The sequence below is a fragment of the Gopherus evgoodei genome, chromosome 1 (genome assembly GCF_007399415.2).
Source record: "Gopherus evgoodei ecotype Sinaloan lineage chromosome 1, rGopEvg1_v1.p, whole genome shotgun sequence".
Lineage (NCBI taxonomy): Eukaryota > Metazoa > Chordata > Testudines > Testudinidae > Gopherus > Gopherus evgoodei.
The window spans coordinates 28562010-28575579 of NC_044322.1; the positions used below are offsets into that span (position 1 = coordinate 28562010).

General features: G+C 39.7%; 1 protein-coding gene across 2 annotated transcripts in view; it reads right to left on the reverse strand.

Moving 5' to 3' along the window:
• Positions 1-565: 565 nt before the first annotated feature.
• The window catches only part of ANGPTL5 (angiopoietin like 5), a 39009-nt gene continuing 26004 nt past the window's right edge, over positions 566-13570 (reverse strand). For both annotated transcript variants that reach the window (XM_030560246.1, XM_030560235.1), the window contains 3 exons: positions 10733-10853; positions 3344-3529; positions 566-1904 (listed from right to left, as the gene is read on the reverse strand). In XM_030560246.1, the coding sequence (XP_030416106.1) occupies positions 1585-1904; positions 3344-3529; positions 10733-10853 (627 nt within the window). In that variant the 3' untranslated portion in view covers positions 566-1584. The remainder of the gene's footprint in view (positions 1905-3343; positions 3530-10732; positions 10854-13570) is intronic.

Below are 13570 nucleotides of genomic sequence, written 5' to 3' on the forward strand. Positions count from 1 at the left end.
AAATCATTCCTCAAACCTATCTTTTGCCATGTTGTCTACAAACAACTTGACACCAATTAGACAAGAATCAATGAGACAATACTGGTGTGCTGATTCTTATGTTCCTCCATCTGTCTGTCTACACCTGTTGTCTACACCTGTTGTCACTTGTCTTTCAGTTCTGTGTTTATATAGTGGGACAGGTGACTAGCGTAATTGAGATCAGAATCCACTGTAAGGTTAAAAATGTATTGAAGATGACTGGCATTTAGATGTGGCTCTCTACACCTACAGGGCCTGATTTCCCACTGCCTTGTCCTTTGTGTAGTTATCTACATCTGTGGAAAGAAGGTATAAAACATGATCTTTCTGAACTGTTCACGTTTCACACTCACTTTTTACAGATGTAAATGATAACCAGGGTGCGAGGTTGTGGAGAACGTGGCCCATAGACACCCTTTTTAGATTTACAACATTGCTTACAACAGTTACTCCTGATTAAAACTGAAGCAAAAGACGGGCGAAACAGGGACAAATACTTTGTGCAATAAGGATGCCAGACTCTGAAACAACAATTTCTCTGACAATATTCATATTTTTATTGATAGCCCTGCATTTCTACTGACAGAAAAAAATACAACCAATCCAGATTACTTAATATAATAGGCACTTCTATAGAGTGAGAGATGCAAGATCAGGTCCATAGTTCCAAAAATTACAATTTCAAAGACATTTTGAAATTTCTAAAAGTTCTGTTGGTGATCAGGCATGTCGTGCATGCATTCATTTTTAGTGAATTCATAATTTAGGCCATTAGAAAGCCCTACATCTGTTTTACATATTAAGGATTCACTTGTTAAAGAAATCAGCCATGCATTTTTGAATGTAAAATAGAGCTATAGTTTTGGGGCGTGGAAGTGCATGGCTAACTAGTTTACAAATCAGATCTGAAAGTATCCTTGACCATGTTGACCCTACTGTACTGGGATTTCTATTGAAATCCGTGAGAGTCTTGCTTAAGTAAGGATTGCAGGAGTCTGGAAGTTTATGCCAGATAAAGGAAATGTATTTTTCTAAATTATCTTAATGACATACATGTGTTTTGCTGCATTTTACTGATGATAGATTTTTTTTCTGATTGTTTCTTGGCAACTCAGATATGCAGAGAAACTAATTTCAAAAGTCAGCATTACTGTCACTTTATTATTTGAAAAAAATGTAAAATGCAAAGATGTGTGTGTTAAAATGCTGCCACCAGTTCTGAAAATTTCGTAAGAGGCAGCTGAATAGAGATTAGTGAATGTGAAAAGCTTTGTGCTCATATGATAAATATTACATGTAGGACCTTCTCATTCAGAGGTGAGGGTGCTAACCCATGAGCTATACTGACATACGGTAGTATATCATCAGGCATAATTTCATAAAGAAAATAAAATTGATTAAGTGGTGCTGAAAAGTGCAGTTAACAAAGTAGTATTGTATGTAAATAGTTAACATAATTCGTAAGACTGGATTATTTAACTACAAGTGAGAGGCTTTAAGATTATGCTGATATATCAACCAGCATAATTGCTAGAAGAGATATAATTCTATGTTAATAGGCTGCTATTTGAAATACGGATTATAGGTTCTTCTAATTTTCATTGACGCTGATTTAATTCTGATTGGCTTATTATTCTTTGCCCATGTATCCCAATGAATCCCTGTTGCAAGAAACTTTCCTGTGAAACGATGAACACCATTGAGATTAGCAAGGCCACACTGATTGAACCACCAGCCAGTGTTATCACTGAAATTACTGCAGCTCTTCACGGGCTGCTCTTGGATAGAGCATACTGGGTTGCATCCATCATTATCTACATCAAAAGTGCTGAAGGGCATTGCATTCTGGTTATCTTCCTTTCGGTATCCTCGAAATGCATCACCTGAGTGAAACAGACCAGAAAAAAACTGCCATAAATGTTAAGATAATAATTTTTTTTGTACAAAACCAAAGCCCTCTAATTAATGCATAAATTGCATTTTTTATCCTCTTTTGTTGGAAAGCTGCATTTCTTCAAACATCCAGGGTGATGTGTTGTGGCATGACACCACAACTGTGTGTGTGAGAGAAAGGGGAAGAGATAGAGTTATGTGCTGGAGAGAGAGGGAGAGAAAGGAATAGTTATTACTGAAACCAGGAGGAATACTGAGAAGTACAGGAGAACTTGAAAAGAGTCAGAACAGACCATGGCTTTAATGTGGCTTTCTAACAATAAGTACTTAGCATGCATGTAATCTAGAGCTTTCTGTCCTCAAAGATAGAAACAAAAGATGGGGAAACAGAAAAAAGAGAGGTTGTGATTCAGATTTTCAATGGTGGCCTCTAATTTTGATTGCCCATTTTTAGACACCTAAGGCCTGGTTTTCAGAGGTGCTGAGCAACCACAGCTCCAGATGAGCTGTTTCAAGTTGGAATCTAAATTATGAGGGTACTTTTGAAATCTGGTCCATTGTGAGAGGCTCAGGCCCCCAAGAGAGAGGCAATCTGTAAACTATGTTCATTATAACACAGGAGTTCTTGACTACCAGTCCTGTACTTTAACCCGGAAATACTACTTCCCACAAAGAAGTACATCAGGTTAAATAAGACAAAGGACTGTCTACTGCTTCCTACCAAGACAGACAATGTGTGAAGAGAAGTGAGCAACCATTAGTATAGTTTTGGAAGAATACTGATACATTTTAATAAATGTGACGGGAAAACAAAAGGGGCTGAAATGAGATGAAGCGTACTGTAGGCTCAATAATAGAAAATTGAAATACCTTTACCCGTTTGGAATGGCCTTAACTCTTCTTCAATACAAGCACTTAAATTGTGATTTCATCCACTACATTTACAGAACTGCCAGTGATATCAAGGGAAGTTCTGCACACTCTGGGCTTCATTTATTCTGTTCAGTTTCTTTTTTCACCCTCATCAGCATGGCATCGAAGTATCTTCCAGTAGACCAATAAACAACGTGACTAACATCTGAAAGACTCTTATTGACTTCAGTAGGCTTTAGATCAGGCCCTGAGCAGCTAAAGAATCAGACCCTTATTGCATAATATATCTCACACTTAACTTGAATTTACTCAAATGCCTTCTTGGGTGGGATGGGGGGGATTATGCCTAAACAAAAAATAAACCTTAATCCAACCAATCACCACAGCATTAACAGTCACTCATTTCCACAACTTCAAAATTCATCATGCACAGAAATAATTTATTTTACAGAAAAACAAGTTAGAAATGGACATTTTTCATATTATCGTAACTAAATATTTCATCATCTCCACCTTTTTTAGACACTTATTTTAATACTTAAGAGTGTGGTCTTACCAGCAGTTCCTGAATAATGCGCTAAATGGATTTTAAAGGAACACGCTTCATCCTCTAGCCAAAAGTTGTCATAAGATGCATAGGCATATGTGTCATCTTCAGATTCCAAACCCACATAAAGCATAAAGTTTGTTCTTTTCTGATTTACTATATGAAAAACTTTCCTCAGTCCAAGCCAAAAGTCCCCTGTGAAAAAAATATAATATAAATAACATGAACTTTGTAAAAAATATCTATAGAAGCAAAATTATCTCTTCCATTTTCCCAACTCTATTTCCCTTCCTAGACCAAAAGTAATGAATATTGTGCTGGTTAAAAGGAACATGCTTACTTAAAAGGCTTAGGAAGGAGGAGAAGGTTCTCTAGTTCATTGTAAAAATCTATAAACTGGATTCTCTTGTACACATGTCCTTACTAAGGGCTGGTCTACACTAACGCTGTGAGTTGATCTAATTTACGCTAGTTCAGACACTCTCCCATCGACATTGTACTCCACCTCCCCGAGAGGCGGACATCAACGGGATGACATCAACGGGATCAAGCTGACATCAACGGGAGAGTGCTCTCACATCGACTTAGTGTGTCTTCACCAGACCCGCTAAATTGACACTGCTGCATCGATCGCAGCAGCGCCAATTTAGCCAGTAGTGTAGACATGGCCTCAGTGACATATATTCAGAAGCGACAACTAAATTGCAGCATACACTGCAGGTGTACAAAAAATTGGGTGGACTGTCTGCTTGGCCACATATAATCCAGTGTCAATCTTAATAGTAACATTGCTAATTAGAGCCACATCAAATCTCAAACCCTCTTGATAAGAACGTGTTTGAGGTGTGATGCATTTATGAGCCTCAGACCATGAAAGCTTGCCCAGCATGGGTTGTGGTTGTTTATGAAGCTGAAAAATTGCGATCTTTCCTTCCTTGAACAAGCCCCGGTACTCCTCTGAAGGAGGAGCTGTCCTTACACAGAACTTTTCATTTTCTGATCTTTCCATTTGCTCACAACTTTCAGAAACTTGCAGTTATTGGAATGAAATTTTACAGGACCTGGGTTCTGCTTCAGGAGAAAAAAACTGGAGTATAAGCAAAAAGAGTAGAGTCTTTTTAAGTATGAAATGAATGGGGGGAAAATACACTTGATCCTCCAGCCCTTGTGCAGCTAAAAATCCCATGGAATTCAGTGGGAGTTGTGACAGAGTGTGCCCAAAGAGACACTCTGCACCCCAAATTCACCATATTAATACATAATTGTGATATGTTTTATACAAAGTATGCCTTGTGAGATATCATTTTAAAAGTCTTAATGTTGAACATTAATATCCTGTTAAGTTGTGAGGTTGGGAACACCCACAAGCAGCCTTTCTGGTACAACAATAAAAAGGCCAAACAACACGGCTGTCTCATTGAGGAGAATACAGACACTCACAAGGATTACCTCAGGAACTGTGTACAACAGGAGTGGATTTACCCCAAAACATACCGTGCTGTGGCACGGGGCCCCCAATGACAGGGGGCCCCAAAACATAGGTGCAGGAACAAGGGATGTGGGCAGTGCTATAGCACCCCCACATTTTATGCAGGGCTCTGCTGCCACCCCACGCCCGGGGTCCCGGCTGCCGCCCCATGCCACTTATGTTAAAACATATCGTTAGGAGCCCAGAACCACCTGGGTTCCTGGGGAGACAGGTAGGACCCGAGCCCAGCCACTGGAGCTGCAACACAGCTGCCACAGCTAAGGGGGATCACAGTTGTCTGCTTTGCAAGGACCCAGCAGCCGGGGGAGGCGAGCAGAGATCAGTGTGCAGAGGCAGCGAGGTGGCTTCTCATGGAGCCGTATCCCCCCTTCTCACCTTCAGGTGGGTCTTCAGCCTACATGGAACTCTGCCCGCTTCTCCGGATCAGCCAGCGCAGGGCCGCCATGTGCCTGAAGCAGTCCTTGGCCATGAAGATCTTGATGTCTCCTTCTCCAGCCCTATGGTGGCTTCACTCATGCCTCTAGGGCACCCGGGGTCCCAGCTGCCGCCCCACACCCAGGGCTCTGCAGGCTTTACTGCCACCCCACAGCCCATGCCCAGGTCTGGACCCGCGCCTGGAGTGGACAGAGGTCTAGCTTTCAGCACCTCCCCTATTAAAAATGTTCCAGTGCCACTGGCATTAAACCTAACTGGGTGGTCCAAGGCCCACCCAGGCCCCCCATGGCTATGCCCTGGCTCTTTCAGACATTTTTAATTGGCCTAAAATTGAGGTCAGTTTTTTAGAAATAATGAAGTGACACTATGAGTATGGCAGTCAAAAAACGCAAAAAAATGAAGGCAACGCAAGAAGACTAAACTAAGCGACAGTTTATCATCATATTTTAAAAAGCTTCAAGTATTGAATAGTGGACATTCATCAAAAAGCATGGGTGAGCAAACATCTGAATTATATGATCACTTGCCAAGTTGTGGGGATATCACGACGACTGCAAAAATTGAACAAGTGGACTCTGAAGTGACTATGGAACTACAATACATTGGTAATTTTGCCAAAGTAAGGGAAGAAACCTACCCTGAAGACATTACATTATGGCCAAAATCTGTTTCACTGGATATGATAGAATATTTCTTAGAAAATTAAAAAAAATATATAGATAATATAGAAAATTTGAGAAAAGAGTATGAGGGTGGAGGTCGAAAGCAATTAGAGGTCTTCATGAGTCCCATTTTCTGAGGATGAAGAAAAATGGGATGACAGAACTGAGAAATTGGTTGATTTCATTTTATTTTGTTTTGAAACCGTTAAGGCAGTCTACTGTTATGTTGGCAGATTATTCCCTGACCATAGTAAAGGAAAGCAAACATTCAGGAATGGGCACTCTACTTGGAGAAACATTGCAAGACATATTGCTGATCATGAAACTCCCAAAGCTCATATTAATGCTATGTGTAAATTCATTCAAAGGTGTAAATTATCTGGAAGAATTGATTCTGTCTTATCAGCAGAGTTTGAAAAGCAGTATTCTTATTGGAGGAAAGTGCTGAGACGCGTTATTGCCATGATCACTCTGCTGTCTTCTTTGGGACTCTCTCTAAGAGGACATGATGAGTCATCATTGTCAAATTGAAAAGGTAATTTTTTAACCTGCCGTGAATATCTTAGTGAATTTGATGATTTTCTCAAAGAACATTTGAAAAATCATCAGTTTTGTGGCTCAGGGAAATCCAACTTTTTAACACATCAAACCTACGATGAATTCATCACTATAATAGAAGAGCGGCTCAGAAACCAATTCACTGATAAATTAAAGGATGCCAAATACTATTCCATAACAGTCGATTCAACACCAGATGTGAGTCATGTAGACCAATTAATATTAATTTTAAGATATGTGACCACCAGTGGTGAAATTGTAGAGCAATTTCTTTGTTTTGTCCTGCTAAAATCCCACACTTCTGAATGTCTAGAGATAACTGTTTTGGAAATCATTGCAAATTTGGGTTTGGACATCAAAAACTGTTGTGCCACAAATATGGCAGGAAAATATTCAGGTCTACAGGCAAGACTGAACAATGCAAGCCGCTGTGCTTTATTCATACCATTTTCCAACCATTTGTTAAATTTAATCTGCAACGCTGCAGCCAAATCTTGTGAGGGAGCTACACATTTTTTTGACTTCGTTCAAAATGTGTATGCCTTTTTTTTCAGTTTCCACGCATCGGTGGAGTATGCTACAATCATGCTTGGAGCAGGCAAATGGAAAACATTTGACAGTCAAAAGAAATTGTGACACCAGGTGGTCTGCTCATGAAGATGCTGGTTTGGCTTTGAAAATGAGCTATGATGATATAAAGAAAACCTTATTAGACATAATCACACCAAATACTGAAAAAACGAGTGAAGAAACTGAAACAAAATCCTTAGCAATATAGTTTGAAAAGTATGTTATTGCTGTTTTCACTCTTTTGTGGAATTGTTTACTTCAAAGAATGAATGCTGTCAGAAAATTCCTGCAAAAGGTTGATACAAATTTACCGAATGCTGCACAATTGTTAGCCTCAGTTAAAACTTTTGTCATGGAAGTTCGAAATGACTATAGCTCGGTAGAAGCAGAGGCACTAACATTAACAGAAAATATAGGTTCCTCTGATATGTCTGACGAGAAGCTTAAAAAAAACAGGCAATTATTTTTCGATGAAACTAGAGACAGTGAAATCAATTTAAAAGGGAAAGAAAAGATCATTGTTGAGATGTCAATGTTATTTGTAACACAATAATAGTACAATTGAGAGTGGAGGTGAATCTCTAAAGAAAATTGTTGATTTATTTTGCCTGTTTTTTGAAGTAGGAATGAAAATGCTAAAAGCCACTACAGTAAGAAATTAAGTGAATTCTACCCAGAGGACATAGACACAAATCTTTTTGAAGATGAAATGAAACATTTAATTCATTTTATAGAAAATGATGAAGTCTGTGCTTTGAGATCACCAGTTGATTTGTATAGACTTGAACATGATGGTTTGCAGGTAACCTTTCCAAATATAGAAACTATTCTGAAAATATTTTTAAAAAAATACCAGTCACAAATTCTTCTAGTGAACATTCTTTTTCTGTATTGAAAAGAGTTAACAATTATTTGCAAAATATTATGAGGTAGGGACATTTGACAAGTTTGGCAATATTGACAATTGAAAGTGTGTCTTTACAAAATATTACTTACGATGACTTAATTGACAATTTTGTAAAGAAAAAGTGTGGAAAAAAAAGCTATTTCTTCAGAGGAAGTTAACTTTTATTTTTCCATTCATGCGTCATCTATACTTTTTATTTTTACCCATTTTTCACATAGACCAGAAGTTTTCAAACTGTGGTCCAAGAACTCCATTCAGGTGGAATGAGGAAAGGTTAAGTTTTTTTTTTTTATAAAACACTCTTGCCCAAAGCACTTTACAATAGTTAGCTAACGGTACAAACAATATTTGGAAAGATCATTAAGTGGTCCGCCGAGACCCTCAGCAATTTCCAAGTGGTCTGTGGAAAAAAAGTTAGACTACAAAAACAATCAAGGTACCTCACTTATTTTCATTTACTTCCTATTACTTATAATATAGGCGGAAGATGAAGGAAAAAAGAATGAGAAACGGGGTGGGGAGATAAGAGAGAATGTTCTTTTTCTTGGCTGGGTTTCGGGGGGGGGGGAAGGCGGGAAATGAAGCTGCACACAGGGCCCCACTAACTCTAAATCTGCTACTGGCATACAATACAAACCTCTCAGAGATACCACATACCAAAAAGAGACTTGTGAAGGGCTGGATCACAGAAACCCCCTGGGAGCTGCCACCTGATGTGCCCAGACTACTTCTACCCCTGCTTTCCCTGCCAGCTCGGGACTCCAGCACCCTGTCTTGCTGAGCCAGAGACTCTCGTCTGCTCTAACACAGACCCAGGGTCTGAATTACATGCCCCAAAGCTGCAGGTTTACCTGAAAGCAGCTCACAGAAGTGTTCCTGTCTTTAACACTCAGATGCCCAACTCCCAATGGGGTCTAAACCCAAATAAATCCGTTTTACCCTGTATAAAGCTTATACAGGGTAAACTCAAATTGTTCGCCCTCTATAACACTGACAGAGAGATATGCACGGCTGTTTGCTCACCCAGGTATTAATACATACTCTGAGTTAATTAATAAAATAACTTTTTTTATTAACTACAGAAAGTAGGATTTAAGTGGTTCAAGTAGTAACAGAGAACAAAGTAAGTCACTGAGCAAAATAAAACAAAATGCGCAAATCTATGTCTAATCAAACTGAATACAGATAATCTCACCCTCAGAGATGCTTCAGTAAGTTTTTTCCTCAGACTGGACACCTTCCAGGCCTGGGCACAATTCTTTCCCCTGGTACAGCTCTTGTTCCAGCTCAGGTGGTAGCTAGGGGATTCGTCATGATGGCTCCTTCCCTCACCTTTTTCTTTTCCACCCCTTTATATATCTTTTGCATACGGCGGGAATCCTTTGTCCATCTCTGGGTACCCACCCCCTCCTTCTCAATGGAAAGACACCAGATTAAAGATGGATTCCAGTTCAGGTGACATGATCACATGTCACTGCAAGACTTCATTATCCACTTGCCAGCACATACATATATAGGAAGACTTACAGGTAAAACACAGCCATCTGCAGACAATTGTCCTGGTTAAAGGGAGTCATCAAGATTCCAAACCATCATTAATGGCCCACACTTTGCATAATTACAATAGGCCCTCAGAGTTATATTTCATATTTCTAGTTTCAGATACAAGAGTGGTACATTCATACATATAGGATGATCACATTCAGTAGATTATAAGCTTTGCAATGATACCTTACAAGAGACCTTTTGCATGAAGCATATTCCAGTTACATTATATTCACTCATTAGCATATTTTTATAAAACCATATAGACTGGGTTCTAGGGGGACAAGGGGCGAAAATGAAGCTGCGCACAGGGCCCCAACTAACTCTAAATCTGCCACTGGCATACAATACAAACCTCTCAGAGATAGCACATACCCAAGGGAGACTATTTGACATATGTCACAGCAAAGGATCTTTTCAGCAAGTTGGAAGAATATATAAAAGGGAGAAGTGACATCATGAATTGGCTTCACTCCTCTTACAACACAGCACCTGAAAAGACCTCAGGAACAAAGACTGAACTGGGGAAGGGGGGCCCCAGGAGGGAAAGAAGGAAGCCTACCTCTGTAAGGAAACTTGGTGGGCTGTTTGTACTATCTAACAGGGTGAGACACTGCTTGATTCAAATCCTATCCAGTTTAGATAATTTAGATTGTGTTTTTGTTCATTTCCTAGGTCATCTTCTTTGATCTGTACACTTATCACTTACAATCTATCTTCTGTACTTAATAAATCTATTTATATTTTACCTAAAAACAGTGTGGTTTGAGTGAAGTGCGTGGGGGAAAATCTCAGCTCAGTTAACAAAGGCTTGTACACATTCCTCTCCACAGTGAGGGAGGGGCGAACTGGGTAATAAATGTATACTGGTCCAGCTTTTGAACAGGGCAAGACAGTACAGCTCTGGGGTCCTAGACTGTGGAGCTGGGAAGAAGCCTTCATGTAACTGCAGCTGCGTGGGTCCCTGACTGTGTAAAAGTTTGTGTGAGTGCAGGACTCAGCACAGTCTGCAGCTTGTCCCAGCAGCACAGTGTGAGAGGACACCCAGGCTGGTGAGACAGAACATTCAGTGGTACCCCAGTTCCAGGTTGCACCCCTGGGGGACCTGTCATAGGAGTGTCACCAGCATTAAGACATCATGATTGGGTCCAAAGCCCTTTTTTACAATAGAAAATATACTTAGAATCTGGAAAATTTAGAACATTTATCTCTTGAACATATTTAATTAGTACCTGAAAGATCTCCAAATCCATCCAGGTATTCTGACCAATTTCTTTGGAAGTCAATTATCCCATCGGTTCTTTTCTGAATCACAGTCCATCCACCTCCTTTAAAATCCATATCACACAAAACCTAAAACAGAAATGTGAATGGCTAGTGAATATCCTCTGATGAACCACTTACTGATGCAGCTGCAACATGGAAAATAACTTTTAAAAACCAGGACATTTTCCAAAATAACATCCCTTTAAAATGTATCAGCAAAAGTATTCTAAGATAAATGACTGGAACCAATAATGTTACAAGATATTTCTATATTGCCTGTTAATTGATTGGAGAATTACTGAACTAGTAGAACCACCTTACATATATGTATGAATAAATATATTATCAGATGTGTTGGGGGAAGTATGTGTGTAGACACAGACACACACACACCAATAAACATTATACTATGTTTATATTTGTCTCCGTTTGACTTGGAAACATTTGCAGTGGGTATGTATTAATAATGTTCAAAATTACATATATGTACAAGAATATACAGTATTACATTTCTACTTCACCATTTTGTGCATTTTCCTCCTTCGCTTCCTACTGTTCCTCTTAATTTAGTTTTCCAAACAACTTCTTATCTGAGATTTTTTTTTCCTTTCCAATATTGTTTGTTATGCATGGGAAACACAGACTCCTAAGTGAAGGACTCACTAGGTATAGGAAATAAAGAAAGAGCTTCTTTTCAGACATATCACTAATTCAAAAATATTTCCCACCATATCACTAATTCATGCAGAGTATGGAAAACTCTGCATGAAATAGATCCTGATCCAATCAAGCACTTAAGTACATGCTTAACATAGGCAAGCATGTAGTCCCATTGAATGCAGTGGGACTACTCACATGCTTAAAGTTCTTTGCTGGATTTGTACCTTATCAAATGTATGCTGTAGGGTGTGTTAGAGATAGAATCAATGCATGCAAGATCACATTCCCCATATCATGTGCTTCACTTTCTCCTGACGTTCAAAACCTTTTGAACCCCAATATAACCTGACTCAAATATTGGCATACTCACCCACTGCCAGGGCTTGTGTACACTAAAGACATTTTTCAAATATTTCCCACCATAGCTAATGCTAGTTCAGCTGCACAGGTGTTATCAACATTAGAAGCCCTTGTGATGAACAGTGTGCACCATTTTAGACACCACGTCACCTAAACTTGTTCAAAGGGGGTCTTAATCATCGCAGGGCTTAAAATGGTGGTTGCAGACAGTGACCTATTTATCTCTAGGCTCCAAATGTTACTAACACTAATGGAGCTGAACTCCTTAGAGCTGTAAGTCAGTGGGAGTACTCGTGACAACAAAGGTAAGTACTGAGTACACTGTTGTTGCTCAGTAATTGATAATAATATAAGTAAAGGAAGGAATCCTGGAGCGAGTTTAGTAAATTGTCTCCATGTTCTGCTGAGCGAAAGCAGCAGAAAGTTTATGAGCCAGATCCTTAGCTGTGCCACAGCAGCATACAGCAAAGCAAAGGAGAGGAGTTGTAACGTTGGTCACCTTTGCCACTCCCAGAGCCTGTGTCTGGATAGGAGCCAGTTCGGACTTAAGCTCAAGTTACAGCAGCCTCAGGGCTGCACTCTGCTGCATCCAGTTGCTTATGTCCCCAAGTGGCTTTTCCTGCAACCAGGGATTGCAGGAACACTGCAGCACTCTTTCCAGGCCCTCTTTCCTCTGGAAATGTCCCTTATACCCAGAGCCAGGAGGGGGCTAGCATAAAGCTTATTATGCTGAATCTCTACAACCTGGGGATTCCTGAATCCTTACGCAGCTGAGTAAGTCAACTTTCTGGATGCTTTGAGCTGGCCCTAACCTGTGAAAAGAAAGAACAATGCAGGGGCTAGAGCAAGTCAGACCTGCTTGCTGGGAGAATCACAATGAGCTACAATGGCAGCTTAAAAACCCCAGTCTGAAGAGAGAAGGATACAATTCTCTACCCATAGAGAGGTGATGGCCTGAGAGCTTAATGGCATTTCTAGAGCAGACCACAGGAGGGAAACTAAGTTCAGTCACCCCAAAAACTGTGACAAGGCTAAAGTTATTTTGTTTTTATTTTAGCTCCTTTTTGTTTGAGGGGCTTTTTGTTTACTTCGTTGGACAGTTGGTTACTTAAATTAATACTTTTATGCTGGCTTTGGCTGTTTGTTTTTTTTTACTGGGACATACTGTCTTTTTTGTAATTTTTTCATTTAGTTATGTTTTACAAGCCTTCCACAGCTCTTGACTATGAGTGCCTTAGAAATGAATTATGAGTTATTTTGTCTACATGTTAACTCAAAACAACTGAGGAAAGTTGGCAGTTTTTCAAAGGGACGCTATTAAGGGCCCAAAAGCAAGTTATTCCAATGGTTAGGAAAGATAGAAAATGTGGCAAAAGACCACCTTGGCTTACCCCTGAGATCCTGCGTGACCTACAAAATAAAAAGGCGTCATATAAAAAATGGAAACTAGGTTAGATCACGAAGGATGAATATAGGCAAATAACACAGGAATGCAGAGGCAAGATTAGAAAGGCAAAGGCACAAAATGAGCTCAAACTAGCTATGGGAATAAAGGGAAACAAGAAGACTTTTTATCAATACATTAGAAGCAAGAGGAAGACTAAGGACAGGGTAGGCCCACTGCTTAATGAGGAGGGGGAAACAGTAACGGGAGACTTGGAAATGGCAGAGATGCTTAATGACTTCTTTGTTTCAGTCTTCACTGAGAAGTCTGAAGGAATGTCTAGTATAGTGAATGCTTACGGGAAGAGGGTAGGTTTAGAAGAGAAAATAAAAAAGAGCAA